Here is a 13,449-nt window from a genome sequence, read left to right as displayed (position 1 = left end):
ATCTAATGGGGTGCCGCAGAGGTAAGTCCTAGGTCTGGGATGTTTCAATATTTTCATTAATGACTTTGGATAATGGAGTGGAGAGTATGCTTATAAACTTTGCAGATGACACCAAGTTGGGAGGGGTTGCAGGTACTTTAGAGGACAAGATAAGAATTCAAAATTATCTTGACAAACTGGAGAAATGGTTTGAAATAAATAGGATGAAATTCAATAAGCACAAATGCAAAATATTACAGTTAGGAAAGAATAATTATTTGCACAAATACAAATTAGGAAGTGACTGCCTAGGAAGGAGTACTGCAGAAAAAGATCTGGGGATTATAGTGGATCACAAACTAAATGAGTCAACAATGTAATACTACTGCAAAAAAAGTGAACATCATTCTGGGATGTATTAGCAGGAGTGTTGTAAGCAATTAGAAGTATAAACAATGCAGTAGAAAAATCAAGATTTACATATGCAACAAATGAAGTAATAGAAGAGTAAAGTGTGCATGTCAGTGTTTGCTGGATGGGTAATTACATACAGAAACAAAGATTTTTAATAATTTTCAATACAAAGGAAGGGGGAAATCACGTTACTGGAAGTCAAAAATGGTATTGACTTTTATAGGAATGTACAACCATTTTGGGTATATGGATTCTCTGGGAAAGGTAACAGCAAAGTATGAAGCTAATGTGCCCTAAAGGCTCAGAAACAAAAAGGCAAATTAAGAGAACCCCAAATGTATTTATTTATTTAAATTTCAGGACTGTGTGGTGTAAAATGTGATTTTTGAATACTTGTGGTTGTCAATCTGTCTTGGGGTTGTAAACCTATATTTGCTAAAAATTACAGTAGAAACCTGCCATTGAGAAGGATTTCGTACAAGATGGTATGGTGTCTTTAGGGCCAGTTTTTTAAAGGTGTTTAGGGAACTAGTGGGATTTTTCAAAAGCATCTAGGTGCTTTCACCCTTTAAAAATCTGGCCTGTGGTGAATATTTGGGAACCAAGTTTTGCACACAAGTGGTGACATGAAACAGCACTACGGTGCTGGGTAAAGATGGAAAAATAACTGTTGACAAAGACAATCCCCATTGGTGGATCAAAGGCAGCTGAAGAAGTTTTGACACCAAACCAGGAAATCAATTGCCCACCCAGGGCCCAAGCATTTTTTCGGACCCAGTACAAACTTTTAACACGGGCCCCTCCTGAAATGGGGGCAATGGGGGCTGCAGCCTGGACCGGCCCCCCAGGGCCTGCGGGACCTGGTAATGTGTACCCTTTCCCCCCCCCATGCCAAGGTCCCAGTGTGCACAGCCCACCTCCTCCACTTCTGCTCAGGCCAGATCGGAGCAGGATCAGTGAGCCCAGCCTGTGCAGAGCCTTGCCCGTTCACCCAGCCCCCTAAGGGAGGGAGTTGCTAACCTCCCTTGCCTAAATCCAGCCCACGCCCCTGCTAAGCCCAGTAAATACACACAGCCCGGGCTCTGTACAGCAGTCTCTTTATTAGGGAAAAGGACACAGCTTCATAAAGTGCAGATGGTTCTCACATCAGAAGTGTGGGGCACAACAGGGAGGCAAACCAGGCACGGCCATTCACATACGTCTGTCTCCATCTTCCTGCTTGTCTCCCTACCCCTCCCAGCTTCCATTAGGCAGCAGGGCTGAGACACAAAGACAACCTCCACCCTGTAATCATGGGGTGCTGGGCAGGCACCACACCGTGCAGGCCTTAGTTTCCTGGGTGTAACATTCTTTATGGGAAATAGCAGCATGATATCCTGACTAAGTAGTGAGTGAGCACACCAGTGTGCCAGAATGACTGATTTATAGGAGAAAAACCCTACTTCAAAACAGCAGGGATTTTTGTTTGTTTGTTCATTCCTCAGGCTTGTCACCAACAGATGGTTTGAGCTCTGTGCACCTGCTGTATTACTGATCAGAGCCTGTGGCATGACATGTCTGCCTCAGGATTATGAGGCTCTTACAGGCAGAAGATCAGCACATATGGGTGTAGATAAACAAATCACTAGCTCCCCCCTGCTTGTATGAGGGGAGTGGGCTATGAGGAGAAAGAAGGATAGTTCTGACATGTTCAATTTTTATGCAGTTCTCGCCCCTGTTCAGAAAACAGATACCAGGAGCAGCCTATGGGACTGAGGCTGCAGCCTGCCCCAGCTGGAAGGCCTCAAGTCTGAGAAATCCCTCCTAAGCCAGGGCTGGATACGGAATTGTTCTACCTCGTAGTAGGCTAGACTGACCCTAGGGCAGCTTCAGTGCACAGCGTACAGGTGCAGCAGGGATGCCTTTGGCCTAAGGTGTCTGACTACAAGATACCCCAAGATAGCTTACAACAGCATCGTGGACATCTATACCCGATGGCCAACTTAGCCTGCCTGCCCCACTTCTGTGATGCCATTTCATCCCTTGCCTGTTCCAGTGCCACCTGCTTCCAGGAAGAAGGGCCGCACAGCGCTGAAGGAGAGGGGGAGCAGGCTGCAGCGTCAGGGACAGGCGGAGAGATGCTCAGGCAAATGGAGGAAGCAGCTGTGGCTGAGGGGAGGGTGATAGTGTTTTAAGGAACAGAACTGTCCAATTCCCCTTCTTCCTACATGGTTGGAGACGAGGCCCAGCCTTCAACCTACCTGGAGAGAGGACAACACTCAAACAGCCTCCATCACCGCATAGCCGTGGGCATGGCCAGGGCCATGAGCTCAGAAATGTTCCTTAGCAGTAGCCATCACAGCTTTCTACGCCAGCGGCAAGACTTCCTAGGGGCCTGACCACGTTGGCTGTGTGCATGGAGTGGGGGAAGGGGAGGGGAGTCTCTCCACAATTGGATTTTTGTGAAGGAACATGGGGATTATCCAAGTACACCATCATCTTCTGTTCACTGCTGCTGACTGCATCCGTGTGGTGAAAAATCCCAGTCAGGCACCTACTGGTGCAATTCTCTGTTCTGACACTAAGGGAAATGAGGCTAGCAGGAGGGAGGCTGAGTCAATATTAACTCTGCTGCAGTGTAATCTACTCTGAACAGTACTTAGCCTGAGTGTGCCCCAACCTGAGCTCTTGTGGATATAGGTACAGGTTGCATTAAAATTGCATGAAAATTAACAAGTGATGCTCCCCCTGCCTCCACCCTGTACTTCTTTAGCACTGACAATAGCAATTAGGGATTTACAACTAATGAACAGTTCACCTCCTGCAGCCCCAGGAGGAACACAGCAGTGATTTTCAGCCCAGCTCATTTATCTGCAGCTGCTATTTTTATTAATGGCTGCTTAATTGGTTATCATACAAATACCCTCAGGCACTGAGTTCTGCTGACCATGTTGAGATGAAGAAAGAATCCGACCCAACAGCTGAAGCTACTGAGCCCCATGCTGTAGCCCTCAGGAGCCAGTGAGATGTGTCTACACTGCATAAAAAAGGTAAAGAGGAATGCATTGTGTTTTCCCTCGATTATGGCCCAGGCTTCCCGTCTTTGCTTACTTTTCTCCCTACTAAGGTGGCTGAAATTGTTTCCTCTCTCTGTTCTTGCACCTCTTCCCAGCCCTTCTCCATTGCAGTGACAGCCTGTGGAAGATGAGGCGTTTTGGCCTGCACACAGTGTTGAGGATGGATCATTGATTCAGGCAATTCCATAATTGTTTCCTTTCCCCCCCTTTTCCACACGGCTCACCATCTGACAGTGCTCTGAGGAGGAGGCAGTTCCATATTGCCCCCAAGCTGCTAAGCAAGGCCCAGCGGAGGTGCTTTCAAATGTTGGCAGCTAAGCTTCCCACAGTTAGTTCTCCAAAGGCAGTCAGCCCTAGCACTTCTCCTTGCACTGGGCAGCGTTGCCTTAGTGCACAATCGTTTCAGCAGGAAGGAGACTAGGGTTAGATACAACAGTTGAGCCAGAAGCAAAACTTGAGGCAACCTGGGAGGAGAAACTGGGGGTGATCAGTGCCTCTGAGAAATAAGGCCATGGTGGCTCATGAACCCCAATACTGAAGCACCCCACACTCAGTGGTCATTTTAAAGTTGTAGCCTCCTCCCTGGAGTAGCTTCACAGCCTTCGTCTGCCCTCGTTGCTGCTGAATTTAATTACCTGACATACAAGGAATACAAAAGGACAACTGCAGCGTGACAGAAGAAATTCAGTCTGTGTGCTCTGCCCCGTTGCTCAGTCCGAGGCTCCAAGTGTCAGAGAGATGACAAACACGGCCCAGGAAAGCACCAAGGTGACACAGTCGCCTTCTTCTAGGGTCTCTGGGCTTGGCTGCCGCAGAGGGAGGAGACTAGCTAGTGCGACACAATCCCTGCCCTGGTTTGGCAGGAGGTGGGATAGTGGACTAACCCTGCCACTGGCCTGATCCAGTAAAATAGACTGTAAACAGCACCAATCACAAGCTACTTCCATCTAATGCCTACAGTGAAAGCTCACCCCACCCCACACTGGAGGATAGATCATACTGACCCACATTTGACAGATGGGTAAACTGAGGAACAGGAGGTAAAGCACCTTGTCTAAAGTCACAGACCACCTGTGCCACAATCAGGAATAGAACCCAGACACTCTGACTCTGAGTTACCCACACTCTCCCATAGCTCCCACACCTCTGTGTTCCTGTTAGTTTGTTACCAAGAGCAAAATACATCAATGGGGATGGTTGATGTTCCACTTCTAGTGGGGTGCTCTTCCCCAGAGCTGGGCATTCTGGCAGCATGTGAGCCTTACCCTTGAAACATTCCCCCTCCCCACCCTGTTCCCAAATATCCCTCCCCATCCCTACACCCAATCTTGTCTGCTTGCCCAACGTCCCCACCGTTGGAGGGTGGGTGCTTTCCCCATGCCCCCATACCCCTGCCAGAGACCCACGCTCCCCAGCATCCTCTTCTGTGCTCCCTGGGGAAAAGGGGCTCACAGCTCTCCAGTGTGTCCCAGAGCCAGAGTGTGTTCGCTGCAAGCGAGGCCCGGCTGCCTGGTTAGGTTTGCTTCATCTCCCACTCCTACAATGTGAGGCAAAGAAAAGAGTTTCAGGGCGTGTTGACGTGAAGAAAAAATCAGGCCCACCAGCTGAAGCTACTGAACCCCATGCCATAGCCCTCAGGAGCCAGTAAAATGTGTCTATCCTGCAATTGAACTCCTGAGGCCAGGAATTGCAGGCCCCAGGGCAGAACAGTTTTGCCCCGCCCCCAGTCTGCCACAGACCCCGCCCTCTCCCGCATCCCTTCCCCACCCATCACTCAGTCCCCCTCCTTTGTCCTCTCTTCCACACTCTCCCTTGCCCCAGGCAGCGAGCAAAGCAACATTTGCGGGGGGCTGAGCAGGGAAGGGGAGGAGGGACGCATATGGCAAGCGATAGCGGGGGGCCTGAAGGGGGACGCAGCTGTGGGGAGGCTAAGCGAGGAAAGGGGGTGTGGAAGAGAGGGGGAGCCAAGCAGGGAGGTAGTGTGGTAGGGAGGGGCATGGCGGCAGGCAGGCCAAGCGGGGCAGAGGCATGGCCACAGGCGGAAGAGGCAGGGTGCGGAGCTAGCCTCCCCAAGGGGAAGCTTTTACCTCGCTGCCCATGGCCCAGGCCCCTTTTTAAAAAAAATCACCGGGCTGCCGAGCAATTGCCCCCCGTCGGTGGTCCTGCCCAGGGCTGGCCCATGGCAGCCGACTCAGGCTCGTGAGGCCCGGGCTGTAAGATTTCAGCGTAGACCTAACCAGGCTGGAGCCTGGGCTCTGGGACCCCATGAGCGTCTACATTGCCATTTTATAACCCACAGCCTGAGCCCCACGAGCCCTATTCAGCTGAGAAGGGCCAGCTGCGGGCGTTCAGTTGCAGTGTAGATGTACCCTGGTGGGCTGGGGTTTAGCTCTGAGTAGTTTCTTTAGCTTGTGAGGGACTGTGCTGAAATTAGAGATGGGAAAAGCCTGGTGAGGCCCCGTCTTTCTAGCTTAGCTGTTCAGGTGCTAGGCCAGGCCAGGCCTGCTCCTTACACGACTGCCTTCCATAGTGTGTTGGCCAGTCTAGATTCCACTGTCTTCAGTGACTGAGCTACTACCCTGCCCTGGAAGTCAGGTCATGAGTTGCCACTTCCATGATGTCCCCCAGCCAGTCTGGTGCCTTCCAAGGCTTCCCAATCTCACCCCCTCAGCAGCCAGAGGGCAGGCACTGGCAGGGGGCTCTGCAGAAACTGGCAGAGTTGCTTTCATTCCTGTTGCATTCAATTGTGGTGTTGGGGGCAGGAATGGGAGGGGAAGGGGTGACCAACCTCATGGTCTAGGGATGGTGCAGTGTCCACAGATCTGCTGGTGGGGTGGGGACGTTAGCCTCACCCTTGCTGGTGAGGACAGGGGCGGGGAGGGTGCTGCTGGCCTCGGGGAGGAGAGCTGTACCTTGGCCTTCTGCAGCACATTGCCCTTGTTGGCAGGGAGGATGGAGGGGCTCCTCTTCCTCATTTCCGCTGCACAGTTGACAGGCACCATGTGCTCCGGGGGGTTCCCATTTGGCTTATTTCCAGGCTCCTGTGGGGTGGGGGAGAATAACCCTTTAGAGACCCAGGAGCCAGGGAGACAGTCAGAGAATCCAAATTAAAGCACAGCTTCCACATGTGGCCAGGAGCATTTACCATCCACTGGACTGCTGGGACAGGCTGAACAGAGAGGGGCAGTGGCAGACCTGGTGGGGAGCCCAGGACTGGAAAGCAGAGGGGCTGCGCTTAGGGTGAGGGGTCGCAGCTGGGGAGAATCCTAGGACTGGAATGGCCAAAGAACAAGCTAGCCGGGGGCTGCAGAGCAGGGGTGGGGTGAGCACAGCAGAGGGGAGGCTGTGGTTCTCCAGACTGAGGAGTGTTGGCACACCACTTGTGTCCCTACGCCTCCCACCTAAAGCAGGTACAAGTCAAGAGAAAAACCAAACAGTCCCACCCTTCACCAGGGGAGCAGGACCGCTCTGGAAGGCCAGGGCTGTGGAAGGAAGGAAGGAAAGAAGGCAGTGACTTCGTACCCCGTTTTCAGCTTTGCTGGTCACAGTGAGCCCCAGAGCCGGCCCTCCTGCTAGTGACTGTTTCAGCCGGTCCTTCACCTCCGTCAGCTGGAGCTCCAGGTCCACACGCTGCTGCTCCTTCCCTTTGCATTGCTCTTCCAGGGCCGCCACCCGCTCCTCCAGCTCCTTCAGCTTCCTCCCTGTCCCAAGGAGACAAGGAACGAGGCCGGTCAGGTCCCGTCAGCTCAGCACGGAGAGAGGGGATGGGGTTTGTAGAGCAAAGGGGGCACACAGGAGTGCGGTTTGCGGGGGGCAGCAATGCCAGCGGCCGGGAGATAGTCAGATCCGCCGTGCTGGTGGGGGCCTGTTTCTAGTGGCTGGTACCTGTTCTAACCACGCCAGGCTGTAGCCTTGCTCCTTTGGCAGCATTTAGGAGCAGTAGGTTTCCTGCTCTGGCTTTTCAAGCTCAGAAGCTAGAGAGGAAACAGGACAAGAACACGCTTTTTACTGGAGGGAGACACCTGCCTTGGGTCACTAGGTGGTGCTGTTGGGCACAGTTTAAGGTGGCCGCATTAGGCTCATCAGAGCCCTGCTGACTCAGCACTACAGCTGGGACCTAATGTTCTGCCCAGCAAAGTGGAAAGCAATAGCCAGCTGGGCAGAGGGTTGAAGGCACAGCCCCGGCCCTGAGAGGGGGAGGCAGGAACCAGGAGTACGAGGAACAAAGGAGCACAGTAGCTGCAGCAGAGAGCATCCTACTGTGTCCACGCTGGGGCTGGGCCAGCTGGGAGCCAGTGGTGCCAGGGCTGGGAGAGAGGATGGTACAACCACGTGCAACCCCTAATTGGGAGCAGGGGTGGGAGTTTTCTGCTGAATAATTGTTGGTGACGACATTCCTGGCTAGCAAAGGAGGGAGGCGGGCCTTTCTGCATAGTCGGGGGCAAGAGAGGAAGGGGGTTTCTCGGGTTTGGGGTGAAGCGGAGGAGGTGGCAGGATTGTCATACTCAGGAGATACTTGGAGAACCAGACCAGCAGGGAGCCTTACAGGTGCATGGCCAGAGCTGGGACCAGCAGGTCAGGCTGGGGGGTGGGGGCAAGGAAACTTGCACTGGTTTGTGAGTTCTAGCCACCCTGACTCATCCATGCTTTCTTGGGCATTAAAAATCCACCAGCATCACTGCTGAGAGGGCAGCAGTCACCAGATCAAAGGACATGATCCCATAGTGGGGGGCTGGGGTCACTTCAGCCAGAGGGGTATTTCCTCTCCTGCCTGGGCTGCAGCAGGGCCATACCTGTGCTGCTTTTCATGGCTTCCCGGAGCTCCCTTTTTTCCTTCCGCAGTGTCATCAGCTCATTCCGGATGGATGCTTTCTCCTTCTCCAGCTTCTCTTTCTCCGTCAGGAACATCCTGGCGTCCTCCTCGGCCCGGTTCTTCCCATACCTGTATTGATTGGCATCTGTGGAGAGGAGAACACAGTTGGTCAGGCGGGGAGTTCGCACAATGGCCCCTGCCTCTGCAGAGGAGAGCATGAATGCAGGCTCAGTGCGACGAGTTCAGGACTCGCAGTCTTGGTGCCTCTGTTTCCATAGGAGTGTCACAGACAAGCCGGGTCAGCTCACAGAGGCTGCACCAGGCCGTGACGGGGAGAAGGGGCTGCCTGTGGGCACAGCGGCCTCACACCAGCCCCCCACGAGACACGGAGACCCACTGAAGCCCATGCAGGATCAGCCTGAAACTGGCAGCAGAAGCTTCAGGCCCCTTAGATCAGCCTGCCAGTTACTCTAGCTCTTATAGGACACGTGGCCACCTACGACCATCACTAGCCCAAGTAGGACTAAGACCCCCACCAGCTCATCTCACCAAACAGCCAGCGGGTGGAAACGGCTCCGGTCATGAGTGAACTGGGGCTCAATAGGAAGAGGTGATCAGAGGGGCCCCCAATCCCTGAGCCAGCTGGCCACCTCCCACCCGGCTGAGGTTTGGTCCTACAGCACAGCTGCCGATGGGCGAATCTGAACCTACTTGATGCGTGTCTCTTGACTTTGACTTGCGGGTTCACGCGGCGTGACGACTCGCTGCAGGACGAGGCGTGGCGCTTCACCTGGGCCCCCGATGGCCGCGGCGGCTCCTCTGCCTGCAGGGCGCACAGACAGACGGACACGATGAAAACGGATCCCAGCAGAGACGCTGAGTGGAGTCAGTACTAGGCAGGAGCAGAAATCCACACCCAGGGCAGGGCGGCTGCCTGGGAAACCATGGGCCCCAAGTGCACTGAGGAGGGAGGGGGCTCCTATTGGCCAAGCATTCAGTTACTTGGGGGTTGTGAGGGGCTGGGTGGGAGAAGGATCATGGCCTTCCCAGGGGAAGCGTGATAGGGAGCGAGCCACACTTGTACCTGCACCTTCTCGTAGGGGACGTCATCATACACCACCCCGGAGGAGTCAGCCTGGTTCTCGTGGGAGGAGCTGGCCCACCTGGGGAAGAAGGGATAGGAAGGTTGAGAGTGGCAGCTGAAGACATCACTTCCAGCACAGCAGGGACCCGCCAGCCTTCTCTGGCAGATCTCAAAGCACTTTGCAAACTTTCATGAGTGAGCCCTGCTCTCCCTCCCCCAAACTACTGAAAGCAGAGGCCTGCTGTTACCCTGGCTAACACTGCTTCAGGAAGCCAAGCCAGTCTGCCCCCATCCCATCTTCAACGTATGTGTTCCGCACCTCCCCGCCCCCAGCTTGTCCTTTGTACACCCCCCTCCTTCTCCCAGAGGCAGGTGCCCCGCACTTTTGGAAATGCGGTAGTAGATATCCCATGCCAGGGGAAAGTGAGGCACAGAGAGATGCAGTGACTTGACCAAGTTCACTCAGCAAACCCAGAGCTCCCAGGTCCCAGTCCTGTGCTCCAATCCCCAAACAATTTATAGAAGGTGCACACAGTTTGGGCATAACCCACCCCTGCTTTCCCCACCACATGTCCCTCCCCCCCAAGGCTACTCCTGGGGTAGGTAGGTGGTTTATTCTGGGTCTGAGGCTGTATACAATGGCTTGGGGCTTTGTTGCCACCGGACAAGCTGCATCCACAGTGGAAGTGCCGCTGGCCTAGATGGCCGCACAGGGAGTTTTGCTCCCCCAGGCCCAGCCAGAGAGTGGGGGTGGGCACCAGGTGAGCCTCACGCCAGAGCTGGATCTCACAGAGGCACAGCGATGGGAGGAAAGCCCCTTACAGATAGGAGTGTCTCACAGCGGTGACTATGTTGGCTATTGTCTCCACATCCACGTAGTCATAGTGCAAGGCCTCTGGGGTTTTCCGGGAGCCAGTCTCAACCAGCAGGAGGCCAAGCCAGCGGCCCAGATCTTCAGAGCAGTTTGCCTGGGGGGTGAGAAAGTCATCATCATGGGTACTTGGCCTATGGATGTGCATCTCCCCCTCACATCTCTCCAGGTAGTGTTAGGTGGTCCAGATCCCCAGAGCATGGACAGGTAGTTACAGCAATATTTCCCCTCACTGCCAAAACCTCCTGGCTTTGGGCCTCCCCACACTAGCCCAACACCACCCACTCCACACAAGACAACACAGGCCTCTGCTAATATGTAACACATGCTGAGATGCAGTAGGTCTTCAACTCAGGGGGCAGGGAGAGAATCCCAGGGGCACTGGGAAGAGGTTACCCTCCCTAGAGAATGAGGTTGCTCTCTCCACATGGCAGCAGGTCGGATTCCATCAGCCCAAGCACCTGCCACTCCTGTGCAGGGGAGCCATTGGGTTGCAGCAGAGTCAAATGAGTTCATTCACCTGCCGTGATTTGTCTGCTTCAACCAACTCAGCAGCTTCTCTGTGCTGATTCTAATAAGCATCTGGGCTACTGCCATACATTCATTCAGACCCAAGTGAAATTACTTAGTATGTTTCATTAACTTGTATGAAACAAATTAACAGGGCGCCCCATGCATTTATGCTTTAATCAGTCATGGAATAAAAACTTCACATAGCTGAAGAGACCCTGCCAAGATAAAGATGAGATTTAAAAGACCCCAGATCCCTTGCTTGTGTGACGAGGTAGACCAGATTATTAATGACAGAATTTTAGCGTCTCGGCTGCTCAGCCTGGTTTATGTGATCTGCATTCGCCAGGGCTCAGTGGTGAACCGTGACTTTGCTTTTTGATTCTAGTCATTTTCACTTGCCTGTACCAGGCACCAGCCCACCTGGTTGGATTTGGGGTCTCAAAGCCCAGAAGGGGAAGGGTTACGTTAAACTGTCCATGGATGTTCCCCTTGAGAATCTATTCTGTTCAGTTCTGGGTTTAGGAAAGCCCTGAAGGAAAGGAGCAGCATGGGATTTGACCCCAAACTGCCCAACCCTGTCTTCCAGAGTGAAGCAGAAAAAGCCTCCCCGGCCACATACCTCACTTGGAGCCTCTGGGAATGAAACACTCACCTCCAAGGCAGAGACCTCCTGCCCAGCGCGAAGGATACGGAAAGCAAGCGGGTGTTTGGGGCCCAGGCCTGGCACCACCTCGCAGCCACGCAGGACAATGGCATTCACGTGCGTCCGCAAGTCGGAGCGGTCCTTGTGGAAATAGAGTGTGTTGCCTTTCAAGCGACACCAACGCTCCTTCCAGCACTGGTTAACCAGGACATTCAGGTAACCTGCAGGGAGAGCCAGTTCCCAAAGAGAAGAGAGTCTCAGTGGACTCAGCTGGACCTAATGAACCACCATGCATGATGCTAAGGGAAAGTTGGAAAGTGAGAGCCAATAGGGGCTGTGCTGGAGACGCCAAAAGGTTGTCTTGTCTCTCTGTAGCTTCTGTCAGAAGGTTTGTCTACACTGCAGTTAGACACCTGCGGCTGGCCTGGACCAGCTGACTCAGGCTTGTGGGGCTTGGGTTGTAGGGCTGTTTAATTGCAGTGCAGACATCTGGGCTCAGGCTGCAGCCTGCGCTCTGGGACCCTCCCACCTCACGGGGTCCTAGACCCCAGACTTCAGCTTAAGCCTGAATGTCTACAACGCAATTAAACAGCCCCTTAGCCTGAGTCACCTGGCACAGGCCAGCCGCAGGTGTCTAATTGCAGTGTAGATGTACCCAGAGTCTGAATCCTCCTGAGATACGTTCAGGCTGCAGCTCTTCCTCCCTCTGTCACAGCAGCTACCATTTTGGAAGGCCTGTTTCCTCACATCACCCCTGCAGTGGAAGCTCCCCCAAAGCACTGCGCTGTGTCAGGGCCCTCTCTCTGGATACCCGGAGATCTTCCACTTAGAACTGCAGAACTAAAAGTCAAAGGCCCAAATCCTGCTTGGTCTTTACTAAGTTCATACTCTGCACAAATCTCTCCTGAAGTCAACGGCAGAGTCACAGATGCTGCCACAGGGCTAGGTGAGCGATGGGCGGAACTCAGAAGAAATAGCAAAATTCTCTGGGTGTTGGCTAGTGCCCCCATCTCCCTTCTGGATGGTCTCTGTTGGGCAAGAGAAAAGCACTGTGGCACAACTTACACCTGGCGCCAAGTCCCCTAGGAACAACTTCCATCTAGACCCAGGCTTCCCCTTTCTTGCTCCCATCTTCCCCGAGCTCTGGGTACCAACCACAGCAGGGGATGTCCTCCTCAGTGGAGGACGTCTGGGCATCCTCAGGGGACGGCTTCTTTTTGGAGAAGCTGATGATCCTGGTGATTTTCCTCCCGGCTGCCCGGCTCACCGAGCCCTTCAGTTCAGCCAAGCCGCTCTTCTTCCCTTTCCCTGGGAACAGCGAGGAGAGCTCAGCTCAGGAGTAAACTGCAACCCCCCACCCACCCTCCGAGGCTGGCCAAAGCAGAGAGGCCACTATGGTCACTGTGGCGCCACCTCTCTGACTGGGTTTTGCAAGGACAGCAGGAAGGGTTTTCAGGTGTCAAGACAGTGGTGGGGAGGGCAGAGTGGGGGGAAGAGATACACTGACAGGGCAAGAGCAGGACATCCACCCCAGCAACTGTTGCACTTCAGGGAGCCAGAGGACTGGAGCATGGAGTGGCAGACTCAGGAAGAGGCTGCAAATATTCCTCTGTGGCAGCGGCCGCCGCCGCCACTCCATCGTCTGCAGCAGGGCTGAATGGCAGTGAGGGGAAGCCTGTGCCAGTGGCTGTGCCCCCGTCCCACCTCCCTGCAGCAGGCGGCTCATTGAGACAGCTACAGAGAGGTGACGAGATGGGAGGGGGAGGCTTTTTGCAGTGGGGTGGAACCTCCCCTCCCTCTAGCAGTGCCAGCCCATGGGCCCACAGGGTCAGAGAAGGGCTGGGCTCTCACCGTCCCGGGGCTCCCTCCGGCTCATGGGGGAGCAGCTCTCTCCTGCGGGAACGCTGTCTGAGTCAGACGTCTGTTTGTCTTGTGACAGCTTCTATGGGGAAGAGGGCAGGTGTCCATTTCAGTGCAGTTTCTCTCTCCCCATGCCTTCCTCCCCCATGAGAAGGCCTCATGGCTTTTAACCATTTCAGTGCCACACTGAATGACCATCCTAGACCAGAGTCCTGC

The 13,449-nt window shown here is 54.0% G+C and overlaps 1 protein-coding gene and 1 long non-coding RNA gene across 3 annotated transcripts in view; one reads left to right on the top strand and one right to left on the bottom strand.

The window, feature by feature from the left end:
- The first annotated feature begins 3,327 nt into the window (after positions 1–3,327).
- Positions 3,328–9,785, top strand: LOC137165247 (uncharacterized). Its single transcript, XR_010923308.1, has 2 exons — positions 3,328–3,422; positions 8,292–9,785. It is a non-coding gene; the product is annotated as an uncharacterized lncRNA (long non-coding RNA).
- Positions 4,775–13,449, bottom strand: part of AFAP1L1 (actin filament associated protein 1 like 1) — a 47,506-nt gene continuing 38,831 nt past the window's right edge. The window contains exons 10-19 of one of the 2 annotated variants that reach the window (XM_067566424.1): positions 13,225–13,315; positions 12,529–12,681; positions 11,383–11,594; positions 10,169–10,314; positions 9,347–9,425; positions 8,974–9,085; positions 8,243–8,407; positions 6,972–7,150; positions 6,362–6,490; positions 4,775–4,986 (exon numbers count right to left, since the gene is read on the bottom strand). In XM_067566424.1, coding sequence (XP_067422525.1) covers positions 4,963–4,986; positions 6,362–6,490; positions 6,972–7,150; positions 8,243–8,407; positions 8,974–9,085; positions 9,347–9,425; positions 10,169–10,314; positions 11,383–11,594; positions 12,529–12,681; positions 13,225–13,315 — 1,290 coding nt within the window. In that variant the 3' untranslated portion in view covers positions 4,775–4,962. The remainder of the gene's footprint in view (positions 4,987–6,361; positions 6,491–6,971; positions 7,151–8,242; positions 8,408–8,973; positions 9,086–9,346; positions 9,426–10,168; positions 10,315–11,382; positions 11,595–12,528; positions 12,682–13,224; positions 13,316–13,449) is intronic. The other variant, XM_067566426.1, reaches the window with a different exon arrangement.

Source organism: Emydura macquarii, unplaced genomic scaffold (assembly GCF_026122565.2).
Source record: "Emydura macquarii macquarii isolate MOO-44397 ecotype Brisbane River unplaced genomic scaffold, CSIRO-AGI_Emac_v2 contig_2768, whole genome shotgun sequence".
Lineage (NCBI taxonomy): Eukaryota > Metazoa > Chordata > Testudines > Chelidae > Emydura > Emydura macquarii.
The sequence above is the reverse complement of the archived record's forward strand: the minus strand, read 5'-3'. Positions and strand labels throughout refer to the sequence as shown.